At 34.4% G+C, this 17,847-nt stretch overlaps 1 protein-coding gene across 2 annotated transcripts in view; it reads right to left on the bottom strand.

Annotated features, from left to right (window-relative positions):
* LOC131072764 (uncharacterized) overlaps window positions 1-8,267 on the bottom strand; it is a 178,043-nt gene extending 169,776 nt beyond the window's left edge. For both annotated transcript variants that reach the window (XM_058009026.1, XM_058009033.2), the window contains exon 1: window positions 8,023-8,267. In XM_058009026.1, the coding sequence (XP_057865009.1) occupies window positions 8,023-8,143 (121 nt within the window). In that variant the 5' untranslated portion in view covers window positions 8,144-8,267. The remainder of the gene's footprint in view (window positions 1-8,022) is intronic.
* Window positions 8,268-17,847: the final 9,580 nt, after the last annotated feature.

Raw genomic sequence — 17,847 nt, 5'->3', positions numbered from 1 at the left:
GCTATTAGCATCTTGGAGATTGTACGGCATTCTTTCTGGAGGTTCAGCAATTCTGACAGAGTTCAGCGTGGGGTTTGGGGTTTCTAACCAGTTGGGTGTACTTGGCAGCCGTACGGCTGTACCTGGCAGCCACTTTCCTTCCCGCGTGCAGCACTTGGAGGGCTGGAATCTTGCCACAACTTCATTCCTAGTTATGTTACTCTTTCAGCATCCAGGTTGGAATTATTCCTGATTGTAATCTTCCTGAAATTATTGGAAATCTTCATCTGGTCAAATATTTGATTTTATATTCAGAAATCTGCCTTGAATCGAATTTGTTTTGGCTGTATATGAACTTCATTTTCAGTACTTTGTTCATGTACTTGTACTTCATTATTTACTTGTTGAAAAATCATCAAAATACAAAAAGAATTCAACCCTTCTGCAACTTCTGTCTATTTCTGAAAGAAAATATTAATAAGCAGGAAAAATCAATTTAAATAAATAAAAATTACAGCAGATTGGTAAAAGAGATCCATCAGGGATCTTTCATTGTTTTTGTACCTGGAATTAAAAGAAATCTTATTTCCATTTCTTCTTTAGAAGATAAGGGTTTACAAACAGCATTTTCTAAAAGGAAAGTACTCGCTTGGTCTAAGAAATCTAGTTTCAAATCTGCTCATGTTATTGGAAATAGATGTGATAGTTTGTATAAGCTTGCAGCTAACCCAATTCAAGCTCTCATTCATGAGGCTCCTGAATCATGCGAGCTATGGCATAGAAGGCTTGGACATCTGCACTTTCAAGCTCTTCCCACTCTTGGTAAAATGGTTAAAGGTATGCCTAAACTTAGTTTATCTCATGATGATGCTTGTAAAGGTTGTGCAATGGGTAAGAATGTGAAGAGCCCATTTCATAAAAGTGATAGTAGGGCTAAAGAAAAGTTAGAACTTATTCATTCAGATTTATGTGGTCCTATGTCTGTAGCATCTCCTAGCAGTTTCCTTTATTATGTTATCTTCATAGATGATTTTTCTAGGAAAACATGGATTTACTTTCTTAAATCTAAAGAGTGAAGAAGTCTTAAATAGATTTAAAGAATTCAAAGCCTTGGTTGAAAATACTTTTGGAAAACGAATTAAATGTTTAAGGTCTGACAATGGAGGTGAGTAAGCCTCAGGTAGTTTTCATGATTTCTGTATTGAGACAGGAATTAAGAGGGAGTTCTGTGTTCCCTACAATCCTCAGCAAAATGGAGTTGTTGAAAGAAAGAACAGGACCATTGTTGAAGTTGCAAGAGCCATGATTCATGATCAAGACCTGCAACCCTTCCTATGGGTGGAGGCATCCAAAACAACAGTTTAAATTCAGAATAGATGTCCTTATCGTGCTCTAAAGAATGTAACCCCTAAAGAAGCCTTTACAGGAATCAAACCTGACATCAACCACTTAAGGATCTTCGGGAGCCCTATGTATGTTCATGTGCCTAAGGAAAACCGAACCAAGTTGGATCCCTTTGGAAAGAAAGGCATCTTAGTAGGATACAGTGAATCTTCCAAAGCCTTCAGGATCTACATTTCAGGTCAAAGGTATGTTGAGGTAAGTAGAGATGTAACTTTTGAAGAAGATATTGTATTCAAAAGATCTAAAGATTCATTATCTGATAATGATGATATTGTGATTGAAAATCAAGAATCGAATGTTGATACTAACCCTGAGATACAGGAGTTCATTGACCTCCTGGATCAGGAAGTTTAGGATGATCCAGCAGAACCCATGGACTCTACAGATATACCTAAGGATATTGTGGTCAACAAGAAGAGGCCACTTTGGGTTAGAAACACCATTCAAGATGCTGAAGGATTTGCTGCTCCCAGAGGAACCTTCAGAGACAGCAAGAGACCTCAAAATCATGCCAACTACATTTCTGTAATGTGCAACATCATTGAGTCTGAACCTCACGATGTTGAAGAAGCTATGACTCATCATGCTTGGAAATTAGCCATGGATAGTCTATCATCAAGAATGATGTTTGGGACATTGTACCCAGACCCAAAGGTAAGTTTGTTGTTTCCTCTAAATGGTTATTTAAAATTAAGCATAATGTTGATGGTAGTATTGAGAAATATAAAGCTAGATTTGTAGCTTGTGGTTTTTCTCAAAAAGAAGGAATAGATTATGAGGAAACATTCACTCCTGTTGCTAGATATACTTCTATTAGATCTATAATAGCTATTGCTATAGCTAAAGGTTGGGAGTTGCATCAAATGGATGTTAAGACAGCTTTCCTCAATGGTGTTATTGAGGAAGAAGTCAATATTGAGCAACCAGAAGGTTATGTAATCCATAAAAGAGATTCTCATGTTTGCAGGTTGAAGAAAGCCTTATAAGGGCTCAAACAGGCTCCTCGTGCTTGGTATGAAAGAATTGATAAGTACTTACTAAGCTTAGGATTTCGTAAGAATGATGTTGATGCTAACCTTTACTTGAAAATATGTAATGATGATATGCTAATTCTAGTTTTATATGTGGATGATTTATTTCACTGGTGAAAATAAACTAATCATGAGATGTAAGAAAGAATTAGCCTCAGAATTTGAAATGAAGGATTTAGGTCTAATGCATTACTTCGTAAGGTTAGAAGTATGGCAAAAATCCAATGAAATTTTTCTAAGTCAAGGAAAGTACACTATTGATATTCTGAAAAGATTTAGAATGATGGACTGTAAACCAATGTCTACTCCTATGGAATCTAACTTAAAGAAGTTGAGTGTTTCTGCAACTAACTCTGATTCTACAGATCCATCTAAGTATAGGCAGTTGATTGGATCCTTGATGTATCTAGTCAATACTAGACCAGATAATTGTTATGCTATGAATGCCCTCAGTCAGTTCATGAGCTTGCCTAAACTTGTTCACCTGGTTGCAGCCAAGCACATTCTGAGATACCTGCGAGGCACTATTGGTTATGGGCTGAAGTATTCACTTAATACCTCAATCTTCTTGGAAGGCTATTCAGATTCAGATTGGGCAAGAAGTGTCAAGGACAGGAAAAGTACTTCAGGTATCTGATTCAACTTGGGTTCTATAGTAATCTCTTGGGCATGTAGAAAGCAATCTTCGGTAGCATTGAGTACTGCAGAAGCTGAGTACATTGCAGCATTTGTTGCATCTAGAGAAGCAGTGTGGCTTCGCAAACTTCTTGTTGGATTTTTTGGTCAACCTAGTGGTCCTACCACTATTCATTGTGATAATCAAAGTTGTATAAAGATGTCGGTAAATCCTGTGTTCCATGACAGGTCCAAGCATGTGGAAACTCATTATCACTTCATTCGGGATATGGTGCAAAGAGGCACCATTCAACTGAAGTATGTTAGCACAGATGAACAGGTTGTAGATATTCTTACCAAACCCTTATCCAAAGTGAAGTTTGGATACTTCAAAGACAGACTTGGTATTGTGGAAAATGAAACCCTGGTTGAGAGGGAGTTTCAATCTCAGCGATTCTCTACTGCAGAGTTTTGTCCATTCTTAGCTTGTGTGCAAGAATAGAAGGTTCCATTCTATGCTTGTGTGCTAGATGGAAAATTGTAATTATGTAAAGACCCACTTGTGTATTACACTTTCTATGCTTGTGTGCTAGAACCATCCTATGCTCGTGTGCTAGGTGGAAGAAGTAACTCTATGCTTGTGTGCTAGATCCATTCTATGCTTGTGTGCTAGATCCAACTCTAAAGGTTCAAATTATGTATTCTCTTCTTCCCTAGTTAAGAGGGAGTATTGTTTGTAACTAGGAAAGGGGGTTCGGATTGCCTAAGGCAACATCCGAACCCCTAAAGGGTTGGGCCCTCCCTTTCCCAAGGTTAACGTGTAGGGTTGGACCTGTTGGAACCCTAAAATTTGCAATTTTTAGAATTCCAAATTCCAAGACAAGGAGCAAGAAAAATTCTAAATATATATATACATATATATATATATATTGAATAGGTCCAAGTAATATATTTTATATTTGTTGCACAATATGAAACCATAACATAAACACAATAATGGGCATAAAAAATGGAGTGTGAAGCACCAAAGGGGGTATTTACATCATTTAAAGACCATTTATCCATTATATACCCATAAAATAGCCTTAAAATACCTCTAATATGCCTAAACAACTTGTAAAGTGACAATTAATTACATAATCTAAGGCAATTTCGGGATTTGGAATTATTTTTATTTAAAAGGGGGGTGTCTTTTCACCCAAAGGGGTATGAAAACCATTCAAACACATATATATGTGTGATGTAAAATGTAAAGAGAGAAGAAAAACAAAGAATAGAGAGAAGAGGTGGAGGCAATTTTGTACTTTAAAACTTTTTATCAAAAATAACCAGTTGCATTTTCTTTCTCATATGTGTTGAGAGTTAACATATTTTTAGAAGGTAGTTGCTTATGATATTATCTAAAAGTGGATAAGGTTATTCGTGTTCTTCCAGTAAAATTCTGTGTTTCATATTGTAGATTTGGATCAAAAAGATTTACTCGTGAATTGTAATTGTTCCCTGTATTTCTTCCTTGGATGGTCTCTTAAAAGTTACGGTTAAATCCATTCAAGCAGTTTACAATATAGACATTGAAGTAGAGCTCATAAGAAACAGTAACTGACAGACTCATTGAGAGGTGGTGGGTTTAAAAATTGTCTCATAAGTTTACACAATAAGTCCTGAAGAAATATAAGACTCTGTAGCCCAAATAAGAGGAAAGGCACTGATCATTTGTAAACAAACCTTTTAACCATACCAGTTACCCTTTACTTTTAAGCATTAGGATTAGTAGAGTAGGTATAGTAGGTAATTTAGCCAAAGTGTAACATATATACTTTTGTAAGATACATAGATCAATACACACATCTGAAGTCAGTTTGTTTAAGAAACTTATGCCATTCTGAGACTAGGAGACATCAGATTAAGACACTACATCTGCTATAAAAAGCATTAGTTGAAGGAACAACTAGTGAGTAGGTATACCCGCCTAGGTCCTGCAGAGCCTAAAGTGAGAGAGTTAGTAACCAAATAGGTTCACTCTATAAGTTGGCTAAGTCAATTGGAGGGTTTGATCATAGGAGTTGGCATTTCCTTAGAACCTATCCAATCTATTGATTTGAGACCCAACAGGACCCTTCATGCCAAAGAGGGTAGCGTGCCCCTAAACAGGGTCAGCCCTATAATGACACACCACACTAAAACCTATATTGGCGCCAAACATAATTATCTAATTAAGGCCGACTTGAAGGTTATATGCTCATATAAATAAAGATCATTTGCCAAGATCAATTCAATCAATCATTTATGCAATCAGCGAAATTCATCTGCTCCTTGGTGTGCGAAATTAAGAGGTGAACTGGGTGAACTTATTCAAGGAAGACAAAGCTATTTTGGTGTTCCTAATTTCTGTTAGAGAGTGCATTAAAGAGAAGACTTGGTGAATTTAGAAGTGCAGATCTGATATGATAAAAGGGGCAGATCTGATAAGAGGTTGAAGATCCCAAATCTGAGTCACATGACTGGAGCTAAGTATTGTATTGTTACAATTCAAGATTGAATACATAATCTGACCTGTGGGTCTTTAGTGCTGGTTTTTTTCCTCCTTGGAGGTTTTCCCAGGGTAATTGTGTTGGTCTCTTGTGCACTTGCTTTCTCTCTTTCATTTACTTGCTTATAATTTACTTAATGTTAATCTGAAATTAAATACTGAAAGTCTGATTGTTGGTCTGAGTCACAAAACTAACAATTCGAGCAAAGGAATGAAGCAAGCAAATGAGGAGAAAAAGAGCAACTGTTGCAGAATGAGGTGGGAGGTAGTGAGTTGAGAATATAGTTTAGGTTAAGGGGCAAAAGGATTTGAAACAAGCAGCGTATGAGAGGGGAGCATGAGTAGTGCTGAAATTTTACATGGGTGAAGGAATTGAATTGGGAATCGAAAGGTGACAAAGAAAGTTAGAAGGAAATATCCTTAAAGATTGGGTTGGCTATGAAAATGGTGTTTCCTTGTAGACCATTCATCATGCTGTGACAGAGTCATTTGTGCCCTAATTATCCAGAAAAAATAGTGAAAATTATTAGTGGGACCAAACCCTCTGCACCACTGGATTGGCAAATAGGTATGTTAGTGTTTTATTTTGTTCCTTTCCAAACAACACAAAAGGGAACAGCATGCAAGGATGAACCTTTCTTCAAATTAGAAGAGAAAGCCATAAACTATAACCCTAGAGCTCTAAACTATGAATATAGCTACTTCGGGTTGTGGACCTATGAGAGCAAGCTGAAGGCATGTTTCATGATTCACCTTCTTAGGAGTCGGCTAACCTATGGTGGCAACAAGAAGAATAGAGACATCACCGTGTGATAGACACCATAACTTGGAAAGTTTTCCTAGAGAAATTTCCTGTGCCTTCATTTATTTAAGATTTTTTGTTAACATCTCATAGAAGATTTTGTGACTTTGCTATGGATAAGTGGCACAGTTGTGAAGTAGGAAGATAGGTTTTTGAAATTGTTGCAGTGAACAGACTATCTTAGGGATAAAACTTTGCTAGTCAAATGTTCATCAAGGGACTGAATGTCAACCTAGCAAGAGTAGTTCAGATTCTTTTTCTGCCTACCTTGGAAATTGTTGTAGAGAGGGCTTATTTGGCAAAGGATAACCTTGGCAAGGCATAGGAAGCAAGCAAAAGGAAGAAAAACTGATTTGAGGCCAGATTCAAAGATACAGCAACAAAAATGACCTCAGTTTCAGTAGGATCTGTGCAGAGACAATGAAATCCTAGCAAGAACAAAGTCAACATAAAAATGTAACATTTTAGAAGCATAACCAAAATGCCTGCCGTTTCTTAAGCAACGTCAATTTGTTCTAGGTAAACACAAATGAAGCAGTCTGGTGGTTCATAATAAATGTGTGACCACATCGGAGTCGTTTGTTTTGTGTGTGGAGAGCTTGAGCACATAGCCAAGGGATGTTCATACAAGTTTCCCATGATAAGGAAAAAAGCCAACAACGAGTGACCTTGGTAGATTCCAAAAGATGCATGCAATGGTGGACGAAAGTCAAGCAGATCACCAAGCTTCAACGATCAATACCACAAGTATGATAAGTAATGTTTCCATTTTAGTATTGCTTGATTAAGCAGCATCTAATTCTTTATTTGCTCCATTTGTGGTAGAAAAATGTAAGTCGGTGTCTTCAAGGCAAAAGTTTAAGTGGGATGTTGACTTGGCCATAGATTATTCCCTTATCCAAGTTTGTGTTATAGAACTTGGAGTGTTTTCTACCATGGTAGACCTTTGAGTCTTACCATTATGTTCTTATGGGGTGGTTCTAACTTCTAGGCATGGATTGGCTTAACATCCATTGATCCCAAGTGAATTATCATAACAAGACCATTACATGTTGTGATGATCACAATGTCAAGACAATAATCTCAAGATTGTAAAGACTTGTTTCTCTTGGGATGATCTCTAGAATGCAACTTAAGCCGTGTTTGAGAAAGTATTGTTAGATTTTACTGAGAAAATAAGGAAGCGGAAAATCACATTAACTCTAAAGATCTTCAGATTTTCAGTAGCAATTTAAAATTGTATAGAGGTTGATTATTGTCTATGTTTTGTATTGATTAGTGGATCAATTATGATTATTGTTTATGTTTTGTGTTGTCAGAGACATTGTACACAATAGACTTGATTAAAGGAGAATCCGATTACATAAAACATTTACAATATTGAACACGATATTTTGGGTTCATTGGATAGATTGACAAAGCTTCTGGAAAAAATTGAGCAATCTTAATCAATGTTTCGTAGCACTATCATCAAGATAGTGCTACGAAACACTAAAATTATAAACTTTTTTTCCTTCCCTGAAGTTTTATCACTCCACTATTTACAGCTAAAATTTTCCGATATGCAAAACTAAGAAAATTTAGAAGAAAACAATAACTATGGCTATTTAGGAGAAAGTTAATTCCGGTTGTTATAAAACAATAAAGCACCAGATCCAAACCTGTTAGCTCTTCCTCTTCCTCTTCCTCTTCCTCTTGGATTTCATCTCTCCTCCTCTTACTCCCTTTGCTTTCTGAAAGGGAATGGGTCGCAATGTTTTCTGCAACCTCGCCAGCTCTCATGGCAAATTCTTGGATCAATCGTCTCCTTACCGATGCAGATTTATACCAACATATCTACCTAGCGCAGGAGGAGCATTAACACATCCACGAAAAATATTGCTTCCCAATCAACACGAAAGAAACTTATTTTCCATAAAATATGGTAACATCTAACTAAATGTATTTGTCTTAGTATTGTTGGAAAAATATTTGTTATAATTTTTTATTATTAATTATTATAATTTAAAGTTATTGTTATTTTAAAATTATACTATTTTATTTTAATTATATTTTAATAATATTAATTATAATTATTACTTCAATAAAATAATATTGATAATCATAATGTAATATAAAATAGTAAAAATATAATTTTTTTAATAATATAATCTTAGTTTTTATAAAACTAGCATACCTATATTTTTAGAAATCTAAGTAAAGTACCTGAGAGATATCAAGTTTCAAAATATGGAATATTTATATGTTCAATGATAAAGTATGAAGTGCAATTAAATTCAAAACTTAAAAGTAGCAAGCAACCATTTTTCAAGTGGTCCTGTGTCAAAACTAATTCATGATAGTCCTTTAAGAAATCTCATGAACTTCATACTAGGTTGTTTAGATAGGTTGTGTTTTTTGATTGTCACTGTTGACCTAATAGTGACCTTCCATATACATCTAGCAAGGTAAAGGTCTTGAAGCTCATGGTATTGAAAAATTGGCCAGTAACTAAGTTCATTTTCACCTTGGAACCATAGAGGAAGTTAAAGTATAAAGCATAATTATTGAAAACAAAATTATTATTTTTTAGTCCATTTTTGTCAATTATATTGATCATTTTTTCTCTCAACCAATAGCAAACACTTAATTCCTCTATACAAAGGATGGTATTGAATGGAAGATGGTAGTGGTACTTTTTCAACCAATTAGACACCCATGCACGTACATTACATGACATTTTGCTCACTTGCAAGGAAATTATTTGGAAATTATTTTTTAGCTTTTAAATCAATATTGAATAGTAGAAGATAAATATTTTAAACTTAAAGGCAATATATGTTAAGGTGATGTAATTAGATAAATTTACAGAAATTTTCTTCATTTGAAGGAAATGTATGTTGTTAAATAGGAAATAAAGTAGAGCAACATTTATCTAGCATTTCTCTTATCATAACAAAAAAAAATGATGCAAGGTTACATGATGTATATTTAGAAAATACTACACATTTTGAAAAAAATTTCATTTGAAGTAAATGTATGTAGTTAAATAGTAAATAGAATAGAACAACATATATGTAGCATAACTAAAAAAATGATACTTTAATATTAAATTATTATTAAGATATTAATTAAATTGTATATATTAATCAATATCAAATTATTATCGAGATATTACTATACTTTTGTATTTTTATAACTCTTTAGCATTCAAAAAAAATCTATTAAGACTAATTATTGTTATATCATTATATATTTATATTACTATATTACTCATAGTGAGAATGTGTAAATAGTTTTGTAAAAAATACAAATGAAGAAGTGATACAAGGATGTTAGCAATTATTATCATGGTTGAAAATCACATGTTTATTAATGATAATTTATTTCATATTATTTGAAGAAAGATATATTAAATCAATTATCTTACAATATTTTAATCTATTTTCTTCGGTCTTTCACCTTGTAAGTTATCTACCTTTTTTTCATTTTTTCATAACGATCAAATGAGAATGTTAACATTATTTTGAGACTTTCCAAAGACTTTACACGAGACATTACCACAAATGTTAATCCTATTCTTTCTCGTGGTCCTATATCAATTGTGACTTTTGATAGAATCAACCCTTGAGATTTATGTATTGTTAATGCCCATGTCAATCTTAATGGTAATTGAAGTGTTATACTCCTTTGTATTGTTGTTATTGGAATTGTACTTGAATGACGATTATCAAATGGTATTCTTGAATAATGCTCAAATTCAACCATTACATATGTTGTTGGTTTAGGTGGAGAACTTCCTGGATTATTGATATTTTTTTGAATATATCTTAGAGCTCCATTTACAAGTCCTGCTTGTATCCAAAGATGTTTAATGTATACACAACAAATGAATTCAACTAGAAAATAGAGAGATAATCTTAATACACAATTGAAGATTGGAATACATTGATAAGATAATGAGAAAGAATATATGAAGAAAGTATGAATGATAAACCAATGTTAGAATATGTGAATTGTTGTGTACCTTCAAAGTTACACACTAACGTTGTCCTTTCCTTTTCTCGGCTTCCTCAAAATCCACAATGACTTTTTATTCTTTTATAATTGAAGGTAAATAAACAAACTTTGTCACTTTAAATAAAGTATAAACAAAATGTTCTAAATATAGAATGAATTTATCTATTTGAATGCATGGAGATGTCTTTTTTGTTATTAACAGTTATGCATTACATACTGAATATCTAATGTGTTACAATACTACACATGCAATTTATTTTAATAGAAATTATCTAATTTAATTTAATTTAAGTTACTTAATTTAATTTAGATTATTTTAATTTAAATTATTTTATTTAATTTAGGTTATTTTCATTTAATTTTAAATTTTTTAAATTGTTTAATTTAATTTATTAATTCATTTTATTTTATTTGCATTAATTTAAAGAAAATCTAGTATATATTTTATTGATTTCTATTTATATATATAGAGTAATACAATGAAAATTTTAAATATTTAATTTGAGATCTCTTATTATAACTGTTTGACCGGATTAAGGTTATTTAAAATATTTTTATTACAATACTACACATGTAATTTATTTTAATATAAGTTATTTATAATTTAAGTTATTTAATTTAGTTTTATTTAAATTATTTAATTTCATTCATTAATAACTGGATATAGTCAAATAAAATTAAATATTTAATTGATTCTAACTTGTTACAATACTAAATATGCAATTTATTTTAATTTAAGTTATTTAATTTAATTTAATTTATTGTTTTATTTTATTTACAATAATTTGAAATAAAATCTAGTAAATATTTTATTGATTTATATATATATATATATAGAGAGAGAGAGAGAGAGAGAGAGAGAGAGAGAGAGAGAGAGAGAGAGAGAGAGAGAGAGAGAGATTTAACTTATTTTCATTTAAGTTATTTAATTAAATTAAATTTATTATTTTATTTTATTTACATTAATTTGAAATAAAATATATTATATATTTTATTGATCTCTATTTATACTCCATAATAAAAAAATTAAATATTTAATTTGAGAACTCTAATTATAACTGGTTTGACTGGATTAAAAATATTAAAATTATTTTTATTTTTTAAATTAATTTATTATTTTATTTTTATTATTACTATTAAATATTAAACTAATTCTAACTTGTTACAATACTACATGTGCGATTTATTTTTTATATTAGAAATCGAGAGAATCCATAACAAGGAGGCCAAGCCTCAGCAAAACAAAGCTATCACCACCACAGGACAACAAAAACCAAAGTAACAATAGGATGTGTAATCCGCACAAAAGAGTACTAACAAACTAACTGCATCATGAGAAGTCAACAAAAGCAACAAGAGAGGATGTCATCATGGGGTTCAACCCATGCCGCCCATCCCTGAGGTCCTTCCATCCAAACAATGGTCTTCTAACTCTGAATCTGTGCCAGCATCTCAACTTGGGCGTAGGAGGGCTCCCTGTTATTTTTAATTTCATTTTTCAGCTTCTTGAGAGCCTCCTCAAAGGAGGATAGGTTGTCCTCATTGTGCCTCCACTCATAACCATCCTTCATCTCATTGATGAACATGGTGGTGTGACCATCCTTGAGGAACCTCAGGAGCTTGTGCCTCTCAGTGTTCATAGTAGAGGTGACCTACGCGGCAATTTTGAAGAATGTGAGTCTTTGAAAGGATTCAGTAAGGGCCCTGGCTTGGCCTTCAAACCTATCAAGATTCCTAATTTTCCAAATATACCAAGGAATATTGGCAGATAAATTAAACCAAAAGATATTAGCATCCTTTTTCAATCCTTTAATGTGCCTAGAAATATTTTTCATAGTATTCACAAGATTAGGGATAGAAAAGCCAAACATTAACCAGATTTCCTTAGCAATGGAGCAATCAAAGAAAATATGCCTGCTAGTCTCAGGAAGTTTATAAATAGAGCACAAATCATTATTATCATAATTCCTCCAGAGAGGAAGTCTATTAAGTATCATAAGCCATTTAAAGCACTTGATTTTTGGCTCAATCAGACTTTTCCATAGCATGCTGAAGGTATTTTGTCACTGCATAACAAGCAGATCAAAATATCATAAAATGTTAACATTCTTAATGATGGAAGCCTCATAAGCTAAGACAGAGTAAATGTTACGAGCCTTAATTTTAGCCAAAATAGTACCATCGGCCCATTTAAAAGACAAAAATCTATAAGAATCAACATCACAGTCTTTAGGAAGACCGAAATCAATACAAGCCTACTTAATCATGCTGTAGGTTCTTTTTTGAGCGGGGGGGAGGTTAAATTTTGAACTGAGATCTTCCCACGTGATAAAAGTATCATGTTCCAAAACGTCAATAAGATATTTGATCCCTTTGCTAGCCCAGGCTCTAGCCGAGCATCCCTAAGTAAGGGCCAAGGGTTTGCCAGCGTGGAAGAGGTTCCACCATAAGGATCTCTTGCCATGAATTAGGTCACCATTGTTGACACCAGTGTTGACCAAAAACCCCCTAACATGTTCCCAGGCTTTCCAAATAGACTTGAACACACAAGTGCCCTAAATAGAAATAGGAAAACCACCGGCCACAAGGTCGGTGAGAGGTAAACCCTTCCAAGACTTAGCATTCTTAGGGACAACCCTCTCAATATTATGTTTGATTAAAACCTTCCAAGGTTCCTGACCTTTGAGAGAACGGAAGATCCATTTAGCCGCAAGGGCAATACCTTGGATCCTAAGATCCTTTAATCCAAGGCCACCAAGAGATTTCTCAATATGGCACCACTTCTAGTTAACAACGTGTAATTTATTATTACCTTTGCCATCAGACCAAAGGAAGCGTCTAACAACCTTTTGAATTTCTAAGATCTGATAGTTGCTAAACATCCAAGCAGAGGAGTAGTAAATATTATAAGAGGAGAGGATTTTTTGGCACACTTGAACCCTGCTAGCTAGGGAGAGGAATCTATTGTTCCATTTACTAAGTTTCTTATCAATTTTCTCCTTAACCCAGAGCCACATATCTTTGAGGGAAGGGGACACTGAGAAGGGAACTCTAAGGTATCTAACAATTTTGTTAGGACCACCCCATTGGTAGCCAAGGTGTCCAAACTAGTCAGGGGGGTGATCCATCCAGTTAAGAAAGGTAGACTTGGTCTGGGAGATTTGAGCTCTAGAAATTGACCCAAAGCATTGGATTTTAAGGTTAAGGTTATCCATGTTTTTCTTGGTGAGCTCAAGAAAAAGAGTCGTGTCATTGGCAAACTGAATATTCATCAATTTATTATCATCAAGGAGCCTAATCCCATTAACCTTTGGGGAGAGGGAGTTATCCCTAAGGAGGTACAATAAAGTGTCAGAGGCAATAACAAAGAGAGCAGGGACCAAGGGGCAGCCCTGTCTAATGGACCGAGAGAGCATAATAGAAGAGGAGAGGGAGCCATTAACATCAATCTGAGCAGAGGCATCTTGAAGGAGGACCTTGACATAAGTACAAAATTCACTAGGAAAGCCAAAGGCTTCAAGCATCATAATAATAAAGTCCCATTCCACCCTATCATAGGCTTTCTCAAAGTCAAGGAGAAACATAGCAGTGTCTTGACCAAAAATTTAAGACCATTCTATGGCTTCCCAACTTGTGATGAGGTTTTCCAGAATATACCTACCTTTAATGAAGCCAGTTTGGGTGGGGCAGATAAACTTGGGCAGGATCTTTTCTAGTCGGACGGCCAACATTTTAGCCAGGATCTTATAAGACACATTAAGAAGAGTAATGGGTCTCCAGTTCTTAACGAGGGCCTTGTCACCATCCTTGGGTATGAGTTTAATAATGCCCTTATTGATAACATTGCCAAGGGAACCCTTACCCAAAGCCTCATTGTATATATCAAGAAGATCAAAGCAAATCCAGTTAAGGTTGGCTTTTTAGAACTCAACTGGGAGCCCATCAGGCCCTGGAGCTTTGTCATTGTGGAGGGAGTTAATGGCTTTCTAAATTTCATCAATTGTGAAATCTTGTTTAAGGAGGCAAGATTCCCCCTCGGAGATCCTACAAGGAATGATGGATTTGCATTTAAGTCTGAGGGCCTTGGCAGCCTCAGAGTCTTTAGAGGTGAAAATTTTTTGGTAGAAGAGGGCAAAGGCTTCTTTAATGTTGTCCAAATCAACAATTTCTTGATTATCAACAATAAGTCTATCAATCTTTTCCCGGATTTTCTTATGTTTAAGCAGATTGAAGAAAAACTTGGAGCCTTTATCGCCAAATTGGAGCCAATGGCTATGGGCTCTAATCATGGCCCCCTTGATCTTAACTTACTGATGTAATCTAAGGGCATCCCTAGTTTTCTCCACTTGGTTGGCAAGGACAGGGCAGGAAGGAGTCAACTGAATTTCATTTTCAAGGTGAAGCAAATTAAGATTAAGAGTCTTTTCCACAAATTTGGAGTCTTTGGCCCTTTTATGACCAATAGTTTGCAAGAGTTTTTGCCAGGAAACAACATTATAATTCCACCTATCAATATGCGAAGCTAAGTTCTTATTATCCTTATTTAGGAGTCTAATGAGGTTAATGGCAGCAAGAACATCAAGATCTTTCAGTAAATTAGTGTTAAGAATGAACTTCTTAGGGTCCACTACATTAGCAGGTAAGGAGTTAGCAAGTTTGATGTGAGTAGTAATAGGGTGGTGATCCGAGAGAGTAAAAGGCTAGACAACAACAAAATTGCCATGGTTACTAGGGATAAATGAAAAAACATCTTTATTGGCATAAAAACGGTCAAGTCTGCAATAAATTCTATTACAACCTTTTTGGAAATTGCACCAAGTGTTCCAAAGACCCTCTGTATCGGCCTTATTACCAAGAAGAGGATCAAACAGGTTTTTCTTAAATTTCATTCTATCCCAATGGGATTTTTCAGAGCCTTTCCATTCAAAAGCATTACCCCCCATTTTATCATCGCAATTCTCAATCATATTAAAGTCTCCTCCAAGGATCCAGGAAATATCAAGCAAGGGTGCAATCCAATCCCAAAGGGCACTTCTTTCCTTATAGTCATTGGATGCATAGAAAGAGCACACCCCAATGAGGGTGTTGTCAACATTAATAGAGGCTCAAACAACCCTGTTACAGGGGGAGAAACCCTTGTCAATAATATGGTTTGACCATCTGGGGTTAATGAGCAGTCCAACACCACCTTTACCCCTGAGGTGATTGGAGAAAATTTTGATGGAGTCTTTCCATATGAAATTAAGGTTAATATCCAAGGTAAAATTAATAGTTTTAAGCTCTTAAAGCATCAGAAAGTCCAAGTCTTTATGAGAGTCCAAGAAACATTTAACAATTTGCTTTCTATCTCAGGCTTCCAACCCTTTAACATTCCATGAGATGTACTTCATGGTAAACGGGGGGGGGGGGATTACGACCGCTTAGCAGCATGAAGGTTGCTATCATAGGTAGGGAAACACTTGCCCTTCTTCTTCTTGTCAAAGGGGGCCTTGTTCTTTGAGCCCATGGGGCGTCCTCTTCTATTGGGCTTGGAACAACCCTCAATTTGATCATCATGGTCTTCACCAGAATCATCATCTCCTTGAGAGACATTTTCAGAAGGAGGTTCCGCGTAGGTAGTAGGCTGGATCAGGGTATCATTCACTGCCATCCAAGGCATTTGTGTGGAGGACGAGTTAGAGGGAAAAAATATAGAATTTCTATTAGCCCTAGTATCAGCAGTGATGACCTAAATCATGTCATCAATATCAAGTTCTTTGAAGACTTTCAGAGGCAACTCACACTAGATTCACTAGTAATACCGATACAGGGGGTGGGATCAATGAAGCCGAGGTTATCAGATATGTGATTAGCCCTCGAGGAAGTCACAAAGCCATCACCCATATGGAAATCACTAGTGCACCTACCGAGGGTTTCAAAATTATTAATGATACTCTTAACTTTTGAAAAACTAGCATCAACTGCAGGTGGGGTGAGATCGACATTATTCTGAGCAGGGTTAACACCGACATTATCAGACCTAATCTTATCAATGGCTAATTGTTGCACATTCTTCCTTATGCGCTTCTTAGACTTGTTTGTAACCATTTGAAAACTATTTTGTTGTTCCACACCCAACTGTTCTATGTTATCTGTAATAGGGGAGTGGGGGGGAGCCATATTGGTTTGAGAGCTTTTAGGGCACGTATCTGATATGGGTAGGTCAAGAATAGTTGCAGGGGTGTTGCTCATGATAGGTTGGACCACAGGGGAGGATGGAGCCATAGGATTAGGGGGAGAGACTATTGTTATCCATATGGGTTCTTCGCGAGTTCAAACTTGAGGATTTCTTATTAAGAATAGGGCAATTTTTACGAACATGGCCATCTTTGTTATAGAGGAAACACGCGTTTAAACCCCCTAAAATTTCTAGAGGGCGGGAGAAGATTTCTCCCTCAATATTGAGAGTGAGAATATTAGGAAGATCAATCCTAGGTTTAATGGATGAGCACTCTGGCATCGAGATGGGGCACGAGCCGTGGAGAGTCATCCATATGGATGAATTTATCAATGAGTTCCATAATCTGAGGCATAAATTTCCACAAAAATGGAGGAAATTTCTTGATAATTACCCACCTAGGGCACGACAGAGCCAAGATTTCTTCATAAATTGCCTCAGGAGACCAACCTAGGGCACGAAATGAAGTTTTACCAACATTCCAATATGAAATTTTATTTTAATTTATTTTTATTTAAGTAATAGTAAAACTAATTGTAATTATGAAGAGTGATGACGGGTGTCAATTTTAATCTTAGGGGTTTTTTAATCGCGCATATCTATCAATCCATTATGTGAGTATTAATACACCTCTTGGTATAATAATTATAATTATAATAATAAAATAAATTTTAAACTTAATTATTAATTATTAGTTTAAGATTATATATTATTTTAATTATATTTATGTAATATTAATTACTAGCATACCTATATTTTAAAAAATCTAAGGTACGTCGAGAGATATCAAATTATGAAAATATTTAATATTCATATATAATAATATATGTTTTTAAATAATAATAAAGATTTTATTAGTAGTGAGTTTGAAGTGAAATAGTTGAATCGATCATTTAAAGTATTTAAAATAAATTGTAGAATGTAATGCACAATATAGATGAACAAAATCAATATATCAATCATTGTACATTTTGATAATTATAGTAATATATAATTTATTTATTTTAAAGTAATTATTACTTAAAAAAATTGAAGCATGCATAGATAAAGTATAAGGTGTTATGGGAAAAACTAATATTATACTTGTTATGTGTATGTATTAAACAATTTAGACATTACAAAAATATATAAGATTTTCAAACAAAATTTGAATTATGTATTAATAAATAGATACATAAAACTATAAATAGTATTCAATTGCATTTTGTTTGGATAATTTTAATAAATAGTAAAATAAAATAGAATGACTTTGATCAAATTATTTGTCACA

This window comes from Cryptomeria japonica, chromosome 9 (assembly GCF_030272615.1).
Source record: "Cryptomeria japonica chromosome 9, Sugi_1.0, whole genome shotgun sequence".
Taxonomy (NCBI): Eukaryota; Viridiplantae; Streptophyta; class Pinopsida; order Cupressales; family Cupressaceae; genus Cryptomeria; species Cryptomeria japonica.
The sequence above is the reverse complement of the archived record's forward strand: the minus strand, read 5'-3'. Positions and strand labels throughout refer to the sequence as shown.